Source organism: Heloderma suspectum, chromosome 3 (genome assembly GCF_057233095.1).
Source record: "Heloderma suspectum isolate Gila_16-S chromosome 3, 16-S_ref, whole genome shotgun sequence".
NCBI lineage: Eukaryota > Metazoa > Chordata > Lepidosauria > Squamata > Helodermatidae > Heloderma > Heloderma suspectum.
This window is the reverse complement of record NC_139460.1, coordinates 16269057-16285496: the sequence shown is the minus strand read 5'-3', so window position 1 is coordinate 16285496 and position 16440 is coordinate 16269057. Positions and strand designations below refer to the sequence as shown.

General features: G+C 43.0%; 1 protein-coding gene across 5 annotated transcripts in view; it reads right to left on the bottom strand.

Moving 5' to 3' along the window:
* TMEM135 (transmembrane protein 135) overlaps positions 1 to 16440 on the bottom strand; it is a 269244-nt gene that overhangs the window by 7220 nt on the left and 245584 nt on the right. For all 5 annotated transcript variants that reach the window (XM_084842555.1, XM_084842550.1, XM_084842551.1 and 2 more), the window contains 5 exons: positions 13236 to 13403; positions 8144 to 8207; positions 6915 to 6991; positions 3126 to 3224; positions 1265 to 1332 (listed from right to left, as the gene is read on the bottom strand). In XM_084842555.1, coding sequence (XP_084698681.1) covers positions 1265 to 1332; positions 3126 to 3224; positions 6915 to 6991; positions 8144 to 8207; positions 13236 to 13403 — 476 coding nt within the window. The remainder of the gene's footprint in view (positions 1 to 1264; positions 1333 to 3125; positions 3225 to 6914; positions 6992 to 8143; positions 8208 to 13235; positions 13404 to 16440) is intronic.

Here is a 16440-nt window from a genome sequence, read left to right as displayed (position 1 = left end):
CAGCTGCCATTAGCCTATTGTGGGAAAATTATGGCCATAATTGGCATATTTTATTCCATTTGCGGCCCTCAAGAACTTACTTCTTCCTAAATTGCGGCCATTTACATTTTATGCTTTACATTTACGGCTGCAATTTAGGCAGAAGTGCTCTACTGCCACAAATGGCGTAAAATATGCCAATTACAGCTGTAATTTTCCCATGATAAGCTAATGGTAGCTGCCATCAGCCTATCTCGCCTTTTATAAAGCCCCACACAAAATCTGGAGGACGCACAGGTAAGGGGGACGACAGGTTGGATTCTTGGGAATTTGTCCTCATTGGAGTCCGCAGCGGATTTCTCCAGCATCCCTACTTGGGGTACAAAGAACTCAGAACAGGAATATAATTCTGGTGGTATGAATGACACTGTGTTCCTATTAAGCATTCATTGCTAGAGTACATAGCAAACATTTAAGTAACTGTGTATACCATCATTCCATTGAATTTTTTTTCAGAATTATGGATTTATGAAGAGAAACATGGCCAACATTTCTTGTGTGTGTGTACTCTGTGCGTGCATGAGTGCGAGAGAGAGGGAGGGAGGGAGAGAGAGAGAAAAAGAGAGAAAGAGAGAGAGAGAGAAAATATTCTCAAGTAGGCCCAACCAAAAACTTCCCTGTGTTACATAGGCTTTCAAAAGCTTGTGAATTCTTACAAAAATTCAAATCTGAAGTTCAAAATGGTTCAAATGAACTCTTTGATTGGACTCACAACAAGACAGCAACAAGCTTTCAATCTGTGCAGTTTCAAAATGTGTTATTTTTAATGGCCAAATGGGCCAGAAAAAGTTGTCATCTGAAACATTATAGATGTTGTCTCCCTTCAGATCTATCATGGTAACACTCATTTGCAAACTAAAGACGTGTTCACAACTATCCTTTTTTCATGTAATCCACTGCTCTTACTGCCCACATGTCATTGATCTGTGACTGCGTGCAAATGCAAGCTTCGATTCATTGAGGGGCAACCCTGAATTAAGAAAAATTATTGTGAACAGACATGGAAAGAAAACCTTGAGATACAACTAAAGACTGGGGAACTTCAAAGGGAATGATGTGGGTGCACCCTCCACGTGAGCTCAACATTTGTAATAATTTTTACAGACAATTTGATGATTATCTGATAGTCACACAATTCATTCACACTCATCTTTAGAAGCAAGCGTACGGCACGTAGAGAAGTGGAATTGCCACTGCATAATTGTAACCACCATCAGTTACTCACCTTCCCTTTGTTAGCCGTAATAGGAATTTCCAGTATGAAGGTCTCAGGTTCTGAACTTCCATCACAGCCTATAACAAAAAATTCTGAGTTTAACTTGGAACAAAATTAGAGGCCACACTGTCTGCTGTTCTGACATGATAAAACAAATGCCATCTCCTTGAAATTCTTGCCTCTATTAGCATGGTCTCTCCAGGAAATTCTTCGCCTTGAGAGGAACAGGATCAGCCATTCTTTACTTGATTTGGACCAACAGAAAAGAGTTAGTTGATGAGGTGAAAGTAGCAGGAACTTTGAGGGAAAGTGACCATGTAATGCTCAAGTTCTTGCTTTTATGGAAAACTAAAGCTAAGTGTAGTAAAAGGTGTACTTTGGCCTTCAGGAAAGCTGATTTTAATAAACTCAAAGCAATGATAGGTGGGATTCCATGGCAGAAGAACCTAACAGGAAGAGGGGTTAAAAAGATATGGGAGTTCCTAAAACAGGAGATGCTAAAGGGGCAATCAGAAACAATCCCAATGAGAGAAAAAAATTAAGATAACAAAAGAAGCCAACGTGGCTACACAAAACGCTTACTGATGATCTGAAAAATAAAAAAGACACATATAGGAGGTGAAAGGAGGGACATGTCACCAAGGAAGTGCACAGGCAGATAGCCCAGAATTGCAGAGATGGTGTCAGGCAGGCTAAAGCTCAAAATGAACTGAGGTTGGCAAGGGTCCAGATGAATACCATCCTAGGTGCTAAAAGAGCTAGCAGATGGACCCTCAGGATCTCTATCTATTATGTTTGAGAAATCCTGGAGAACAGGTGAAACCCAAAGGACTGGAGGAGGGCAAATGTTGTCCTTATCTTCAAAAAGGGCAAAAAGGAAGCTCCGGGAAATTATACAGCAGTCAGTCTGACATCAATAACTGGGAAGATTCTAGAGCAGATTATAAAGGGCTCAATCTGACCTTGATACGAATGTAGTGATACTGGAAGCCAGCATGGACTTATCCAGAACTAATCTTATTTCATTTTTTGATCAGGTAACTTCCTTAGTAGATTGCGGAAATGCTATGTACATAATATATCTTGACTTCAGCAAGGCATTTGACAAAGTGCCCCATGATATTCTGATTAGCAAGCGAAGTGTGGGCTGGATGGCCCTACTGCTAGGTAGATCCACAGCTGGCTGGAGAACAATATTCAAAGAGTGTTCATCAATGGTTCCTCATCAAACAGCAGGGAGGTATTGAGTGGGCCGCTGTAGGGCTCGATCTTGGGCCCTGTACTCTTCAACATTTTTATTAATGACTTGGAGGAAGAATGCTTATCAAAGGGGGGAATGCTTATCAAAGCAAGCTAGTTAAGTGTGGGCTGGATGGCCCTACTGCTAGGTAGATCCACAGCTGGCTGGACAACAGTATTCAAAGAGTGCTCGACAATGGTTCCTCATCAAATTGGAAGGAGTTACTGAGTGGGCTATCGCAGGGCTCAGTCTTGGGCCCTGTACTCTTCAACATTTTTATTAATGACTTGGAGGACGGGGGGGGGGGATGCTTATCACATTTGCAGATGACACAAAATTGAGTGGGCAGCTAATACCTTAAAGACAGAATCAAAATTCAAAATCATCTTGATAGGTTAGAAAACCCCAAGTTAACCCATGGATGCCACCTTTGCTTCTGAACAGGGCCTACCATTCTATAAATGATAGATTCTATAAATCTGATTCTATAAATATAGAAGTCAACCAGTCATATGTATGAATGACTAGGTCAAACTGCCACCTTCATTCTAAACCTTTTTACTTCACTGTGAGTACTCAAGATTATTAGACACAAATTAAACAGCTTCCAACTGTAGATCAAACACTTACTGCCTGGAAGCAGATGGCCGTGGATACAGCATAGATGATACTGTCTGCATGAGGGAAATAGGGAACTTTTCCAGCTTCAATGCCTTTGAAATACATGGCCTATAAAATAAACACCAAACATACAAAACACCAACTGAGTGAAAGTTTCTAGAAAGCAAGGTATGCAATGCAACAAAATCAGGAGGGTGGCCAGATGCAATGACTGTGGGGCTGGAAAGAAAGCACAGTGGTACTGCTGTTTCATGTCACTCTCTCATTCTCTCTGTCATGGAGCTTTAAGGGCCGCAGATATCTGCCGAAGTCAGGGTCTGGCCATCCTTAAGGAGGATTGGTCCACACATGTCTCCCACTGCCTAAGGGGTTACTTTTCCAGCTACCTTCCTAGTGACATGAAGGGACCGTAGGGAGGGGCCATAGCTCAGTGGTAGAGCAAATGCTTTGCATGCAGAAGGTCCCAGGTTCGATCCCCGGCATCTCCAGGTAGGGCTAGGAAGGAATCCTGCCTGAAACCCTGGAGAGCTGCTGCTAGCCAGTGTGAACAATACTGGGCTAGATGGACCCAGGGTCTGACTCAATATGAGGCAGCTTCATATGTTCCCATGGCACCTACAGTGAATTAGAAGCTGATTCAAAGGTTCAGAACTGTACCACAGACAGAGGATTTCATGCTTGAATGTACACCCCCAGTAAAACCACTTCTTGTGGCAGGGAGAAGGATTCTAGCATAGCTTTCTTGCATAGCATCTGAAGGGAGATTTTGATCTGGGGATACTTTTTGTGTGTGTGCATATCTGAGATAATGCAGTCTCCTCCTTAAGCATTTGACTCACCCCTGAGTCTTGTAAAAGGACATGCACAGCATACAATCCGCCATGCCCACAAGAACGCCAGGTGGAACTTATGCCTTAACATTCCTACAGAATAAAAATATGCCTAGCATTCCCCATCCTACATTGGGCCCTTTCACAAGATCAAATTGTAATTCAGATTTCAGCTCAAAGCAATTTTTCTGGAGGCGAGTTTATGGATTGTGTGGAAAGTCAACTATCTGTAATGTCCCGCTAAGCAGTGAAGAGATTTTTAGAACACATCTGAACCTGATCAGAAATCCAGGAAAAGAAGAAGAGCTGAAAAATCCCCCTTAGTACCAAGGAATATTACAGGTGCCTATTTCTCCACGTGGCTACATGTACACAGTGCTACTGGTAAATGGTTGCAGTTATTCATATTGTATGTCACTGACCGCATTCACACATAATGATAAACCAGGATTCCTGGCTTTTCCTGGCTTACTGTAAATGAGTAGTGTGCTGGCAGAAGCAGCCCATTCACTCCTCTTCTCATGTGAGCAGATCAAACAAACCAGGAAGGGGTTGTTTTTCATTATGTCCAAACTCAGGATACTGATTTGTTGCTCCTAAACTAGCCAGGGTTCATAAAGCAAAAACAAACCCTGGGTTGTTGCCAGCTTATGATCCTGACTTGTTTGGGAGAAACAAACCAGGATCCTGGGTTTGGAGGTCATAAGCTATCCATTTCTGGTTAGTTTTACCCACTCTTGTGAAGGAAGGAGTGATCAAGCAGCATGCAGTGTGTTCACAGTAAGCCAGGATATGTCAGAACGTGTGAATTTGTCAATGTCATATTGTGTCAAGGGCATTTCAACTAATCTCCCCCCCCCCCCAAACCTTGCTTTGATGGAGTACTAGATAAGCTATGCCTAAGCCAAAAGAAATAAATGGCAAGGGTGTATATCAGAGAGAAATCTATGCTACAAAGGGCAGCTGAATCACATCTTCAGGCAGAGAGGACTATAGAAACTCTGGGGGGAAAGTTCAAATTCTGTGACAAGGAAACCTCAATAAATCAGTCAGAACAGATTAATTTTGACTAGGTAAGGATTTGTTTGTTTGTATGCTACATTCTGATACCAGATTCCATGCTTGTAACCTGTGGATGCTTGTAACCTGTAACCATAATTGTAATCTGTGGAAGCTGTGGATGTGCAAAATATACAGCCATACAAACAGACTGAAAGCCTTAAACAGTGTAACTGTTTTGAACAGCATCTACTACACCAGAGGTCTGCAAACTTGGGGGCCCTTGGACATATTTGCCATTCTGAAAAAACTCCCTGGGCACCACAACAAATTGACTATTGTAGCGGGGGGGGGGGGTGTCACAAAAATGTTACAAATATTATCTGGGTTTGCATGTGTATGGCATTAATGTGCACTCTGTGTCTGTGCTACCCAATACGTAAATTGTGGCTGCAGTTTACATATAACTAAGCACTTTACAGCTGCAAATGACATAAAATACACTAATTACGGCCATAATTTGCCCACGATACATTAATTGCAGCCATAATTGGCATATCTTGCCCTATTTAAAGAAAAAAAATGTGAAAATCCAGAGGACATGGAGGTAGAGAGAGAGCTGGTCCAATACGGACTCTGCATGTTGGATTCCCAGGAATCTGACCTCGTTCAAGTCTGCAGCAGATATCGCCAGCATCCCTATTTGCACTTTTGTTACTTATTCCTAATAAAAACACTTGCTTGACATACCAGCCAGGTTCGCACTGGCCAGGTTTAGCTCCCTTAAATAAGCCAACATGGTTTGTGCCATGTGCCAAGCACCCATTCTGTGCCAACCCCCACTCGTAGGCTGTTGTGTCATTCAAACCTGGCAATGGTGGCTTGTTGGCATGGTTAACAAACCATCCATAACCCTCCAATAGCCTATGGGTTCTGGGTAGCTTGTTAACCACAGCAACAACCCACTCTTGCTGGGTTTGGATGATACAACAACCAACGAACGGGAGCTGAGATACGGCACATGTCACAAACCATTTATTTAAGCCATTGTGGGCCAAAATGATCACGTGAACAGGTCACTATAAGATTCAGTTCCTTAGACAGCATTTTCAGTCCAAGCAATACAATAATTGTCCTGAATCAGTTTTTCCTGGTAGGCATGTCTTTTCAGAGCAGTTAACTTATCAAATAAAGTTGTAGCCCTCTAAACATGATTTAAAATTGCATACTCCTTTGCGTTGTTTCTTTGTTCTTTCCTTTTTGAAAAAACATTAGAAGTTTATTTTCATCCACATATTTTCGCCTCCTAAGAAATGTGTTCCGCTTTGGTCAGTTAGCTTTGGCTGCCATAACCTAGCAAATCATGCAGAGATTCTCATTTCACCACTGCCACAATGCCCTGGAGTAAACTCCAGAGAGGGCCAGCAGCAGCAACAGCCCAGTGTGTTATTATTATACAGCAAGTCTGAAATCAGTGGAACTCACCATTTGATTTGGGAGCCTTCAATAAAGTGAAAAGATGCAAAAGGCAAAAGCCAACAAGTGCAGGACATACCGTATTTCCAAACCAATCTCTGACAAGTTTTGCTCTTGACCATTTTCTCTCAAGGAAGTAACTAACATGTGGAATCTACCTTTTAGTCTGACTTCCTTGCTTCTGAATGCCACCAAGGTCGATAAACTAGCTAAGTAACAAAGCAAGCATAGAAATACCATCCCACTCAGATTGCCGTTCCCAAAGAAGTTGCTCTCACAAAGATTGGCTTTCCTGCATCTACTAGTTGGCGTTTTGCATCATTTTTTGTTGTGTGGCACAACCCCCGCACCATTTCCACCCTTTTCTCAGCAGAGCACTCCACCCTCTTCAACTCAAACATGCAGGTCAGACCTGGGAGTAACAGGCCCATCCATACCTTGCTCAAAAGCTTCCTCCCCTTGACCCCAGCCCTGACACTAACAGCCCCCTTACCTCCACGAGCTTGGAAGCCAGGTACATAGAGATAGTAGTACTTTTGTAAAACATCATTGACACCCCTGCCAAGGACCCTGCATTAAGAAGAAAGGGTCAGCCACATTCTCGATACTGGACTACATGGAACTCCACAGTAGCATTACCCAAATAAATGGACATAAGAATGTAAGAAGAGCCCTGCTGGATCAGACCAAAGGCTTCTGGTTTCCCAGAGTGGCAAACTAGCTGTCTATGGGAAGCCCACAAGCAGGACATGAATGCAATAACACCCTCCTTGTTGTGTTCTCCAGCAACTGGGATTCAGAGGCATATTGCCTCTGAGGCTGGAGCCAATATACAGCCATCACGATTAGGAGCCGATGATAGCCTTATCCTCCATGATTTTGTCTAACCTCCTTTTGAAACCGTCTAAGTTGGTGACCATCATCACATCTCATGGTACCAAATTCCCATAGTTTAACTATGCCTGTGTGAAGAAGTGCTTCCTTTTGTCTGTCCTCCATCTCCCACCACTCAGTTTTACTTGACAAGCCCAGATTCCAGTATTATGAGAAGGAGAAAAACTTTTTTCTGTTGACCTTCTCCACACCATGCATAATTTTATACACCTCTACCAACTAAAAAGCCCCAAACATTGTAACCTTTTCTCATAGGAGAGTTGCTCCAATCCCATGTTTTGGTTGCCCATTTCTGGACTTCTTCCAGCTTTACAATATCCTTTTTGAGGTGCAGTGACTAGAACTGTACATGGTATTGAACAATAGGTTTGAATAAAGGCATTATGATAACCTGCCCATCTCCTGATCTGCTACCTGTGTCATATATGCAATATTTTTGACAGCGTCCTGGGACCATTGCTTTTCAGCTCTCTGCAAGCCCTATCAAGGTTTCTACTGTCCCTATGGCCTGTGTAAACATTCTTTTCAACAACAACCTCTGACCTTTCACTTTTCTACAGAAGGTGGAGTACTGTGAATATTCTATTCCTGACAACTTCATTGTATCTACAACAGAATGTTCATGATGATGCTATAACGTCACAGAAGCTAAGCCAGTCATTGATAGAGGCTTCCTCACTTTCCCATCACCATAAAATTCATAAAGTTATTCTAAACAAAGCATCAAAGGGCTCTGATTTCAAACTAGCACACCAATGTGAAGGCAGATGCATGGAAAGTAATAGCCCTGGACATCAGGGACAGTGTCATGAAGAAATGTAGATTTACCTGCAATAAGAGCATGCAGTTCATCATCCAGGTTCCGCACCCAGCGCAGGAAACAGCTCGTACCCTATGTTTTGAGGATAATTATGTTAGATGACACAGCACAAGAATCCAAGGAACAAAGCTCCCAATAATATCTTTAAAAATTTAATCAAGGAAACAAAACCCTCTGATTACAACCCCAGCTCTGATGACCACTTGGTAGCTGCGCAGCACCATGACTTATAAAGTACTCTAACCATGGTATTTGCAGATAGATTAAAAGGTCATTCTTAAACAGGACAATGCCTCAGTCAAATCCAACCTGTTTTACAAAAATTAATTACTACCTCCTTCCCTTCTGTATGAGAAATAGGCCTCTTAATTTAGAGGTGCCTCTATCTTGGCACCTCTAAATTAAGAGGCCTACTGCAGGGGCAATACACCTTCTTAGATATTTTCCACTGCACAGTTATTTAATAGGTAGCAATATCTTACCAAACCTCTCCTCGCTCAAGCCAATACACTTCTTATCAACTTGAAAACTACCATTATGGATTCTTTATTTGTTCACATTCCATGTGCTATACAGAATGAGGCGGTAAGAACTTTGGACCGTATTGCCTTAATTTCCAGGTATCTGTGTGGGCCTGATCTACAGTCTGAAGTTGTACAGAATTCTACCACCTCATCCTACCATGACATTCTGCTTAATGGATTGTTGTTGTTGTTCAGTCGTTAAGTCGTGTCTGACTCTTCGTGACCCCATGGACCATAGCACGCCAGGCCTTCCTGTCCTCCGCTCTCTCCCGGAGTGTGCTCAAGTTCATATTCATGGTATCAGTGATGCTATCTAGCCATCTCATCCTCTGCCGTCCCCTTCTCCTTTGGCCTTCAATCTTTCCCAGCATCAGGGTCTCTTCCAGAGAGTTTTCTCTTCGCATTAGGTGGCCAAAATATTTGAGCTTCAGCTTCAGTATCTGTCCTTCCAATGAGCACTCAGGGTTGATTTCCTTTAGGATGGACTGATTTGACCTCCTTGCAGTCCAGGGGACTTCTAAGAGTCTTCTCCAGCACCACAGTTCAAAAGCATCAATTCTTCGGCGCTCACCCTTCCATATAGTCCAGCTCTCACAGCCATACGTTGCTACTGGGAAAACCATAGCTTTGATTAGACGGACCTTTGTCGGCAAGGTGATGTCTCTGCTTCTTACTATGCTGTCTAGGTTTGCCATAGCTTTCCTCCCAAGGAGCAAGCGTCTTTTAATTTCATGGCTACAGTCACCGTCTGCGGTGATCTTGCAGCCCAAGAAAATAAGTCACTGCTTCCATTTCTTCCCCTTCTATATGCCAGGAAGTGATGGGGCCAGATGCCATGATCTTCGTTTTTTTAATGTTGAGTTTCAAACCAGCTTTTGCACTCTCTACTTTCACCCTCAACAAGAAGCCCTTTAGATCCTCTTCGCTTTCTGCCATTAGGGTGGTATTGTCTGCCTATCTGAGGTTGTTGATCATTCTCCCAGCAATCTTAATTCCAACCTGTGATTCATCCAACCCGGCGTTTCTCATGATGTGCTCTGCATATATGAACATGAGCACACTCCGGGAGAGAGCGGAGGACAGGAAGGCCTGGCATGCTATGGTCCATGGGGTCACAAAGAGTCGGACACGACTTAACGACTGAACAACAACACTCTGCATAAAAGTTAAATAAGCAGGGCGACAATATACAGCCTTGTCATACTCCTTTCCCAATTTTGAACCAATCAGTTGTTCCATGTCCGGTTCTTAATGTTGCTTCTTGACCCTCATAGAGGTTTCTCAGGAGACAGGTAAGGTGGTCTGGTACTCCCATCTCTTTACGAATTTGCCACAGTTTGTTGTGATCCGCACAATCAAAGGCTTGAGCGTAGTCAATGAAGCAGAAATAATGTTTTTCTGGAATTCTCTTGCTTTCTCCATGATCCAGTGAATGTTGGCGATTTGATCTCTAGTTCCTCTGCCTCTTCGAAACCCAGCTTGTACTGCCGGTAGTTCTCGGTTCACATACTGCTGAAGCCTAGCTTGTAGGATTTTGAGCATCACCTTGCTGGCATGTGAAAGGAGCGCAACTGTACGGTAGTTTGAACACTCTTTGGCATTGCCCTTCTTTGGAACTGGAATGTACACTGAGCTTTTCCAGTCTTGTGGCCACTGTTGAGTGTTCCAAATTTGTTGGCATATTGAGTGCAGCACTTTAACAGCATCATCTTTTAGGATTTTAAATAGCTCAGCTGGAATACTGTCATCTCCACTAGCTTTGTTGTTACATATGCTTCCTAATGTCCACTTGACTTCACTCTCGAGGATGTCCAGCTCAAGTTCAGTGACCGCACTATCATGGCTATCAGGGACATTAAGATCTTTCCTGTATAGTTCTTCTGGGTATTCTTTCCACCTCTGCTTCATCTCATCTGCTTCTGTTAGGTCCCTCCCTTCTCTGTCCTTTATCATGCCCGTCTTTGCACAAAACGTTCCCTTGAGATCTCCAATTTTCTTGACAAGATCTCTAGTCTTTCCCAGTCTGTTGTTTTCCTCGATTTCTTGGCATTTTTCATTTAAGAAGGCCTTCTTGTCTCTCCTTGCTATTCTCTGGAACTCTGCATTCAGTTGGGTATATCTTCCCCTTTCTCCCTTGCTTTTCGCTTCCCTTCTTTCCTCAGCTACTTGTAAAGCCTCATCAGACAGCCACTTGGCTTTCTTGCATTTCTTTTTCTTTGGGATGGATTGAGTTGCTGCCTCCTGAACAATGTTATGGACCTCTGTCCATAGATCCTCAGGCACTCTGTCTATCAGGTCTAATCCCTTAAATCTATTCCTCACCTCCATTGTATATTCATAAGGGATATGATTTAGGTCATACCTGAATGGTTTAGTGGTTTTCCCTACGTTCTTCAATTTAAGCTGAAATTTTGCAACAAGAAGCTCATGATCTGAGCCAGTCAGCTCCAGCTCTTGTTTTTACTGACTGTATAGAGCTTCTCCATCTTTGGCTGCAAAGGACATAATCAATCTGGTTTCGATATTGACCATCTGGTGATGTCCATGTGTAGAGTCGCCTCTTGTGCTGTTGGAAAAGAGTGTTTGCTATGATCAGCATGTTCTCTTGGCAAAACTCTATTAGCCTTTGTCCTGCTTCATTTTGTACACCAAGGCCATGCTTGCCTGTTATCCCGGTTATTTCTTGACTTCCTACTTTAGCATTCCAATCCTCTATGATGAAAAGGACATCTTTTTTTGGTGTTCTAGAAGGTGTTGTAGGTTTTCATAGAACCAATCAACCTCAGCTTCTTCGGCATCAGTGGTTGGGGCATAGACTTGAATTACTGTGATATTGAATGGTTTGCCTTGGATTCCTACTGAGATTATTCTATCGTTTTTGAGATTGTACTCCAGTATTGCTTTTCCCACCCTTTTGTTGACTATGAATGCTACTCCATTTCTTCTAAGGGATTCTTGCCCACAGTAGTAGATGTGATGGTCACCTGAATTAAATTCGCCCATGCTTGTCCATTTTAGTTCGCTGATTCCCAAGATGTCGATGTTCAATCTTGCCATCTCATGTTGGACCACCTCCAGCTTACCTTGATTCACTGATCTGACATTCCAGGTTCCTAAACAATATTGTTCTTTACAGCATCAGATTTTCTTTTCACCACCAGACTCATCCACAGCTGAGTGTCCTTTTGGCTTTGGCCCAGCCGCCTCACTCTTTCTGGCGCTACTTGGAAATTCCCTCTGCTCTTCCCCAGTAGTATATTGGACATCTTCCAACCTGAGGGGCTCATCTTCTGGCATCATATCTTTTAGCCTTGTGATACGTTCCATGGGGTTTTCTTGGCAAGAATACTGGCGTGGGTTGTCATTTCCTTCTCCAGTGGACCACATTTTGTCAGAACTCTCTGCCATGACCTGTCCGTCTTGGGTGGCCCTGCACGACATAGCTTATGGCTTTACTGGGTTACGCAAGCCCCTTCACCACAACAAGGCAGTGATCCATGAAGGGGGCTTAATGGATAGACTGGCTCTTTTAGAATCCTAGTTAGAATACAAGACTGCCTAAAGTAATAATCATTGCAGTACAATCCTTCCAAAGCATACTGGACCTAGAAAGGGGGGGGCCTATTGGGAAAACTGGGAGTTTGCTTGACAGTAGCTCCGTTTATACATTACTTGGAGTGGTGCTGTTGTTGTCATATGACTCCAGTGGGCCACTTAGTAGCATAAGCTTGCAATCTGCCATAATCACATCAGTGGAAGATCTATGTATAGATCAGCCTTTCCCGACCTGGTACCCTCCAGATATGTTGGACTACAAGTCACAGGATCCCCAAACCACCCATGGCTTGTTGGGAGATGCTGGAACTTGTAGTACAACATATCTGGAAGGCACCAGGTTGAGGAAAGCAACAGTATTACCTGGAGTGGTGTGGGAGCAGCTACGGAACAGGCAACAACCATGCTGCTCCAGGCAATAGGTGAATGGGCCTGTGTGGTACTAAATACTGTAAGAGTAAAGATTTCGCTTTGTTATGGCCTCTACAGCAAATAAGCTGAAAGACATATCATGCCTCTTAGACTTCCAGTCTACTGAATTACCATAAAACTGATAATTATATTAACCCTCACCTCTTTTCAAGCTACACCTATTTAGTTTTTGTTTTTAATTTTCCCTCATAAGCTACAGTCCCATAATGATAAGAACATTATTGCATCAAACTAAATTAAGCTGCAGCCAAACAAACTAAAATCAAGTGAAATTTCCCAACCTTTCCAGGAAAGGGTATATATTTTGTGACCAAACAAACCCACTAATGTGCAATAAAAAGTAAAATACTGTTCCTTCCTGCTCCTCATTCAGTAAAAAACCACCCTAACTGATTAATGCCCATATTTTTTCCCATTAAAACAAATTTGCAACAAACATAGTCAATGTGAGTGCAAGTGGGAGGTATTGTGGCTCAGACCCTAGAACAATAAAGATGCTCATTAAGTGTTACTGTTGCTGCTGCAAAAGAGTAACTTTAGAATAATTGAATTCCAATTTTTAAAGCTTTTCAGCACTTTAGAAACTTACTTTGTATATACTGACAAATGACCCCAGAAAAGCCCCAAGCTGGAAATTTTCTTTGTTGTAGAAGAGTGAGAGCAGCCGGGAAGGTTTTGTAAACAGATGCCAGAATGCTGACGGGATTCGAAGGCAACACTGGATCAAGTAACCGACGCTAAACATCCTAATGAAGCCCTAGAGAAGATATTAAGAACGTGACATTTAGCAAGAGGGAGGCAGAACAAATAAAAGAAAAACAGCAGTGTCAGGAACTCAACAAATAAACCTCACTAGAAAACAAAACCTTGGGATGGTTTGCTTTGCAAACATTCACTGAAGCATCTTGGAACCTGAAGTCAAAATTTACATTTCATTTCCTCTGGAAACCAGAGGTTGGGCCATTCTTTTATTCCCAAGGTTTTGAACCTTTGACAATGGCATCCCTATGTTTATTATATTGTTATCCCACCCTTTCTCCAAGGGGCTCAAAGTGGGGTACATGGTTCTCCCCCCTATTTATCTTCACAAAAATCCTTGTGAGGTAAGTTAGGCTGACAGATGGTTGCTGACCCCAGTCGCCTTGGTGGCTGAGTAGTGATTTAAAACTCTGTCTCCCTTGTCCCAGTCCAACACATTAATCTCTACGCCACAGTGGCTCTCTATAAACCAGCCTTCACCAACCTGGTACCCTCCAGATGTGTTGGACTGCAATGTCATCATTCCCAGCCAGCATGGCCAATGGCAGTCCAAAACAACACAGTCCAACTACTTCTGGAAGGCACCAGGTTGGGGGGGGGGGGCGCTGCTATAGACATTCAAACACCTGCTCCTGGAGGAGGGAACTTCTTCTGGATTCCTAGCCCAAACCAGAATATATGTCTGTCTTGCGTGGGCCATTAGACCAACTGTGGAGCAGTCCTCTTTCTGGCACATTCCCATTGGTGTAACATGGGTAGCTGCTCAGTTCCCACATCCATGTCTTGAGTTGGCTGATAGCACTTTTAAAAACACTCATTCCATTAAAATATAAATGTATACATTGTCTGAATCTTTTATTTTTCTCCTTGAAATCCTTCGAGGGGATCAATCCTCCCCAACTCAGTTGTGGTACAGAAAGGAACACAATGTGGTAGGAACAGCCTTATGCCTCACACTCAAACATCTGGAAGAATTACTGAGGGAATTTAGAAAACAAAGATCTTTCTGAAACCATGAGAACTAGAGAGCTATATTCCTGCTCAATCTCTGGGTTCTTTCAACAACCACTTTGCAACGCGTCTGGCGAGGCAAGTACTAAAGCAAACAGAAATCTACGAGCTGAACTGTTAAAAGCTTCTCAGCCAATGTTAATATTAAGTTATTTGTTTCAATATGCAGCCAACTCCATCTTTAGGGCTTTGGGTAAGTTAGTATAAATGTTATACTAAACAAGCTAAAAGCATAGAAAAGAGTCCTGCTGAATCAGATCAAGAGTCCATCAAGTCCAGTTACCTCAACAGTGACCAGCTAAATACTTCTCAGGAGCCCAAAGGGAAAGTGGGAAGGCAACACCCTTCCATTTCTGTTTGCCCTCAGCATCCACAATGCAGAGGTATATTCCCTCTGACCACAAAGCAACCACGCACTTAGCTAGTGACCACGCACTTAGCTGTCGTGGTTAATAGCTAATGATGGACTTGCACTCCACAAATGTGTCCAATCTCCCTTAAAAGTCCATCTAAGTTTGTGGCTATCACTGCATCTTGCGGTAGTGAATGCCCTGAGTTAATGATGCATTGAATAAAGAAGTACTTTCCTTTGCCCATCCTGAACATATTGCCAATCAATTTCATTGGGTAACCTCAAGTTCTAATACTATCTGGGGTGGGGTGGGGGGAGGATATATCTTTATCCACTCTCTTGCCTCATTCATAATTTTATGAACCATTCTCACGTCCCTACTTAATTATTTACCTAAGCTAAACAAGCTCCCAAGTGCTCTGGCATTTCCTGTAGACAAGGTGCTCTGTGAAGTTCATCTTCATTCCCTGAACAAATTAACAGATCCTTTTGTGCTACCCTGTCCTGAGTTTAGCCCCAGAGCCATTGATCCTTTGGTACCCTTTGTTTTGGCATTTGAAGCACCCAGTTCTTTCATTCTGAAATCATGGGACTTCACATGGGTGTGGACAGACTAACTATTGCATAGATATCAGAACTGCCAGGAGTTCACTTGGCTCTCAAGCTCAAGCCTTGCAATCCTTTCAATGCACTGTTCTGGTGTCTAGCTGATGTTTCCAGGGCCAGAGTTCCTCTATCCCTTCAACTTGAATCACCTCGCTGGTCAAGATATGTCTGTGTTACTGTGTAAGGCCAGAAAGAGCTTCGCTCCTTGGTGAAGCACCCGTTGAGTCTCTAAGCCAGCTTTCATATGAGATGCAGCCCATTTTGTGAGTTCATTACATAAGAAGAGCCATGCTGGATCAGATCAAAGGTCCATCTAGTCCAGCAGTCTGTTCACACAGTGGCCAACCACCTGTCAACGGGAACCCACAAGCAGGGCATGAGTGCAAGAGCACCCTCCCAATTGGTGTACATAGGCTCACTGCCTCTGGTTCTGGAGGTAGCACATAACCATCAGGACTAGTAGCCATCGATAGCCTTCTCCTCCATGAATTTGTCCAACCCCCTTTTAAAGTCATCCAAACTGGTGGCCATCACTACTTCCTGTGGTAGTGAATTCCATAGCTTAACTATGTGCTGTTTGAAGAAGTACTTCCTTTTATGTGTCCTGAATCTCCCACCAGTCAGCTTCATGGGATGACCCAATTGGGTTCTAGTATTTTGAGAGAGGGAGAAAAAGGTCTCCCTATCCACATTCTCCATACCATGCATAATTTTGTAGACCTCTATCATGTCTCCCCTTACCCTCCTTTCTCCCAACATAAATAATCCCAGCTGTTGTAACCTTCTCTCACATGGGAGATGCTCCAGCCCCTTGATCATTTTAGTTGTCCTTTCCTGCACTTTCTCCAGCAATACAATATCTTTTTTTAGGTGTGGTGACCAGAGCTGGACACAGTATTCCAAGTGTGGCTGCACCATAGATGTGTATAGGGACAGTATGATTTTGGCAGTTTTATTCTCAATTCCTTTTCTAATTATGCCTAATGTGGAGTTTGCCTTTTTTACAACGGCTGCACACTGGGTTGATATCTTCATTGAGCTGTCCACCACAACCCCAAGATCTCTT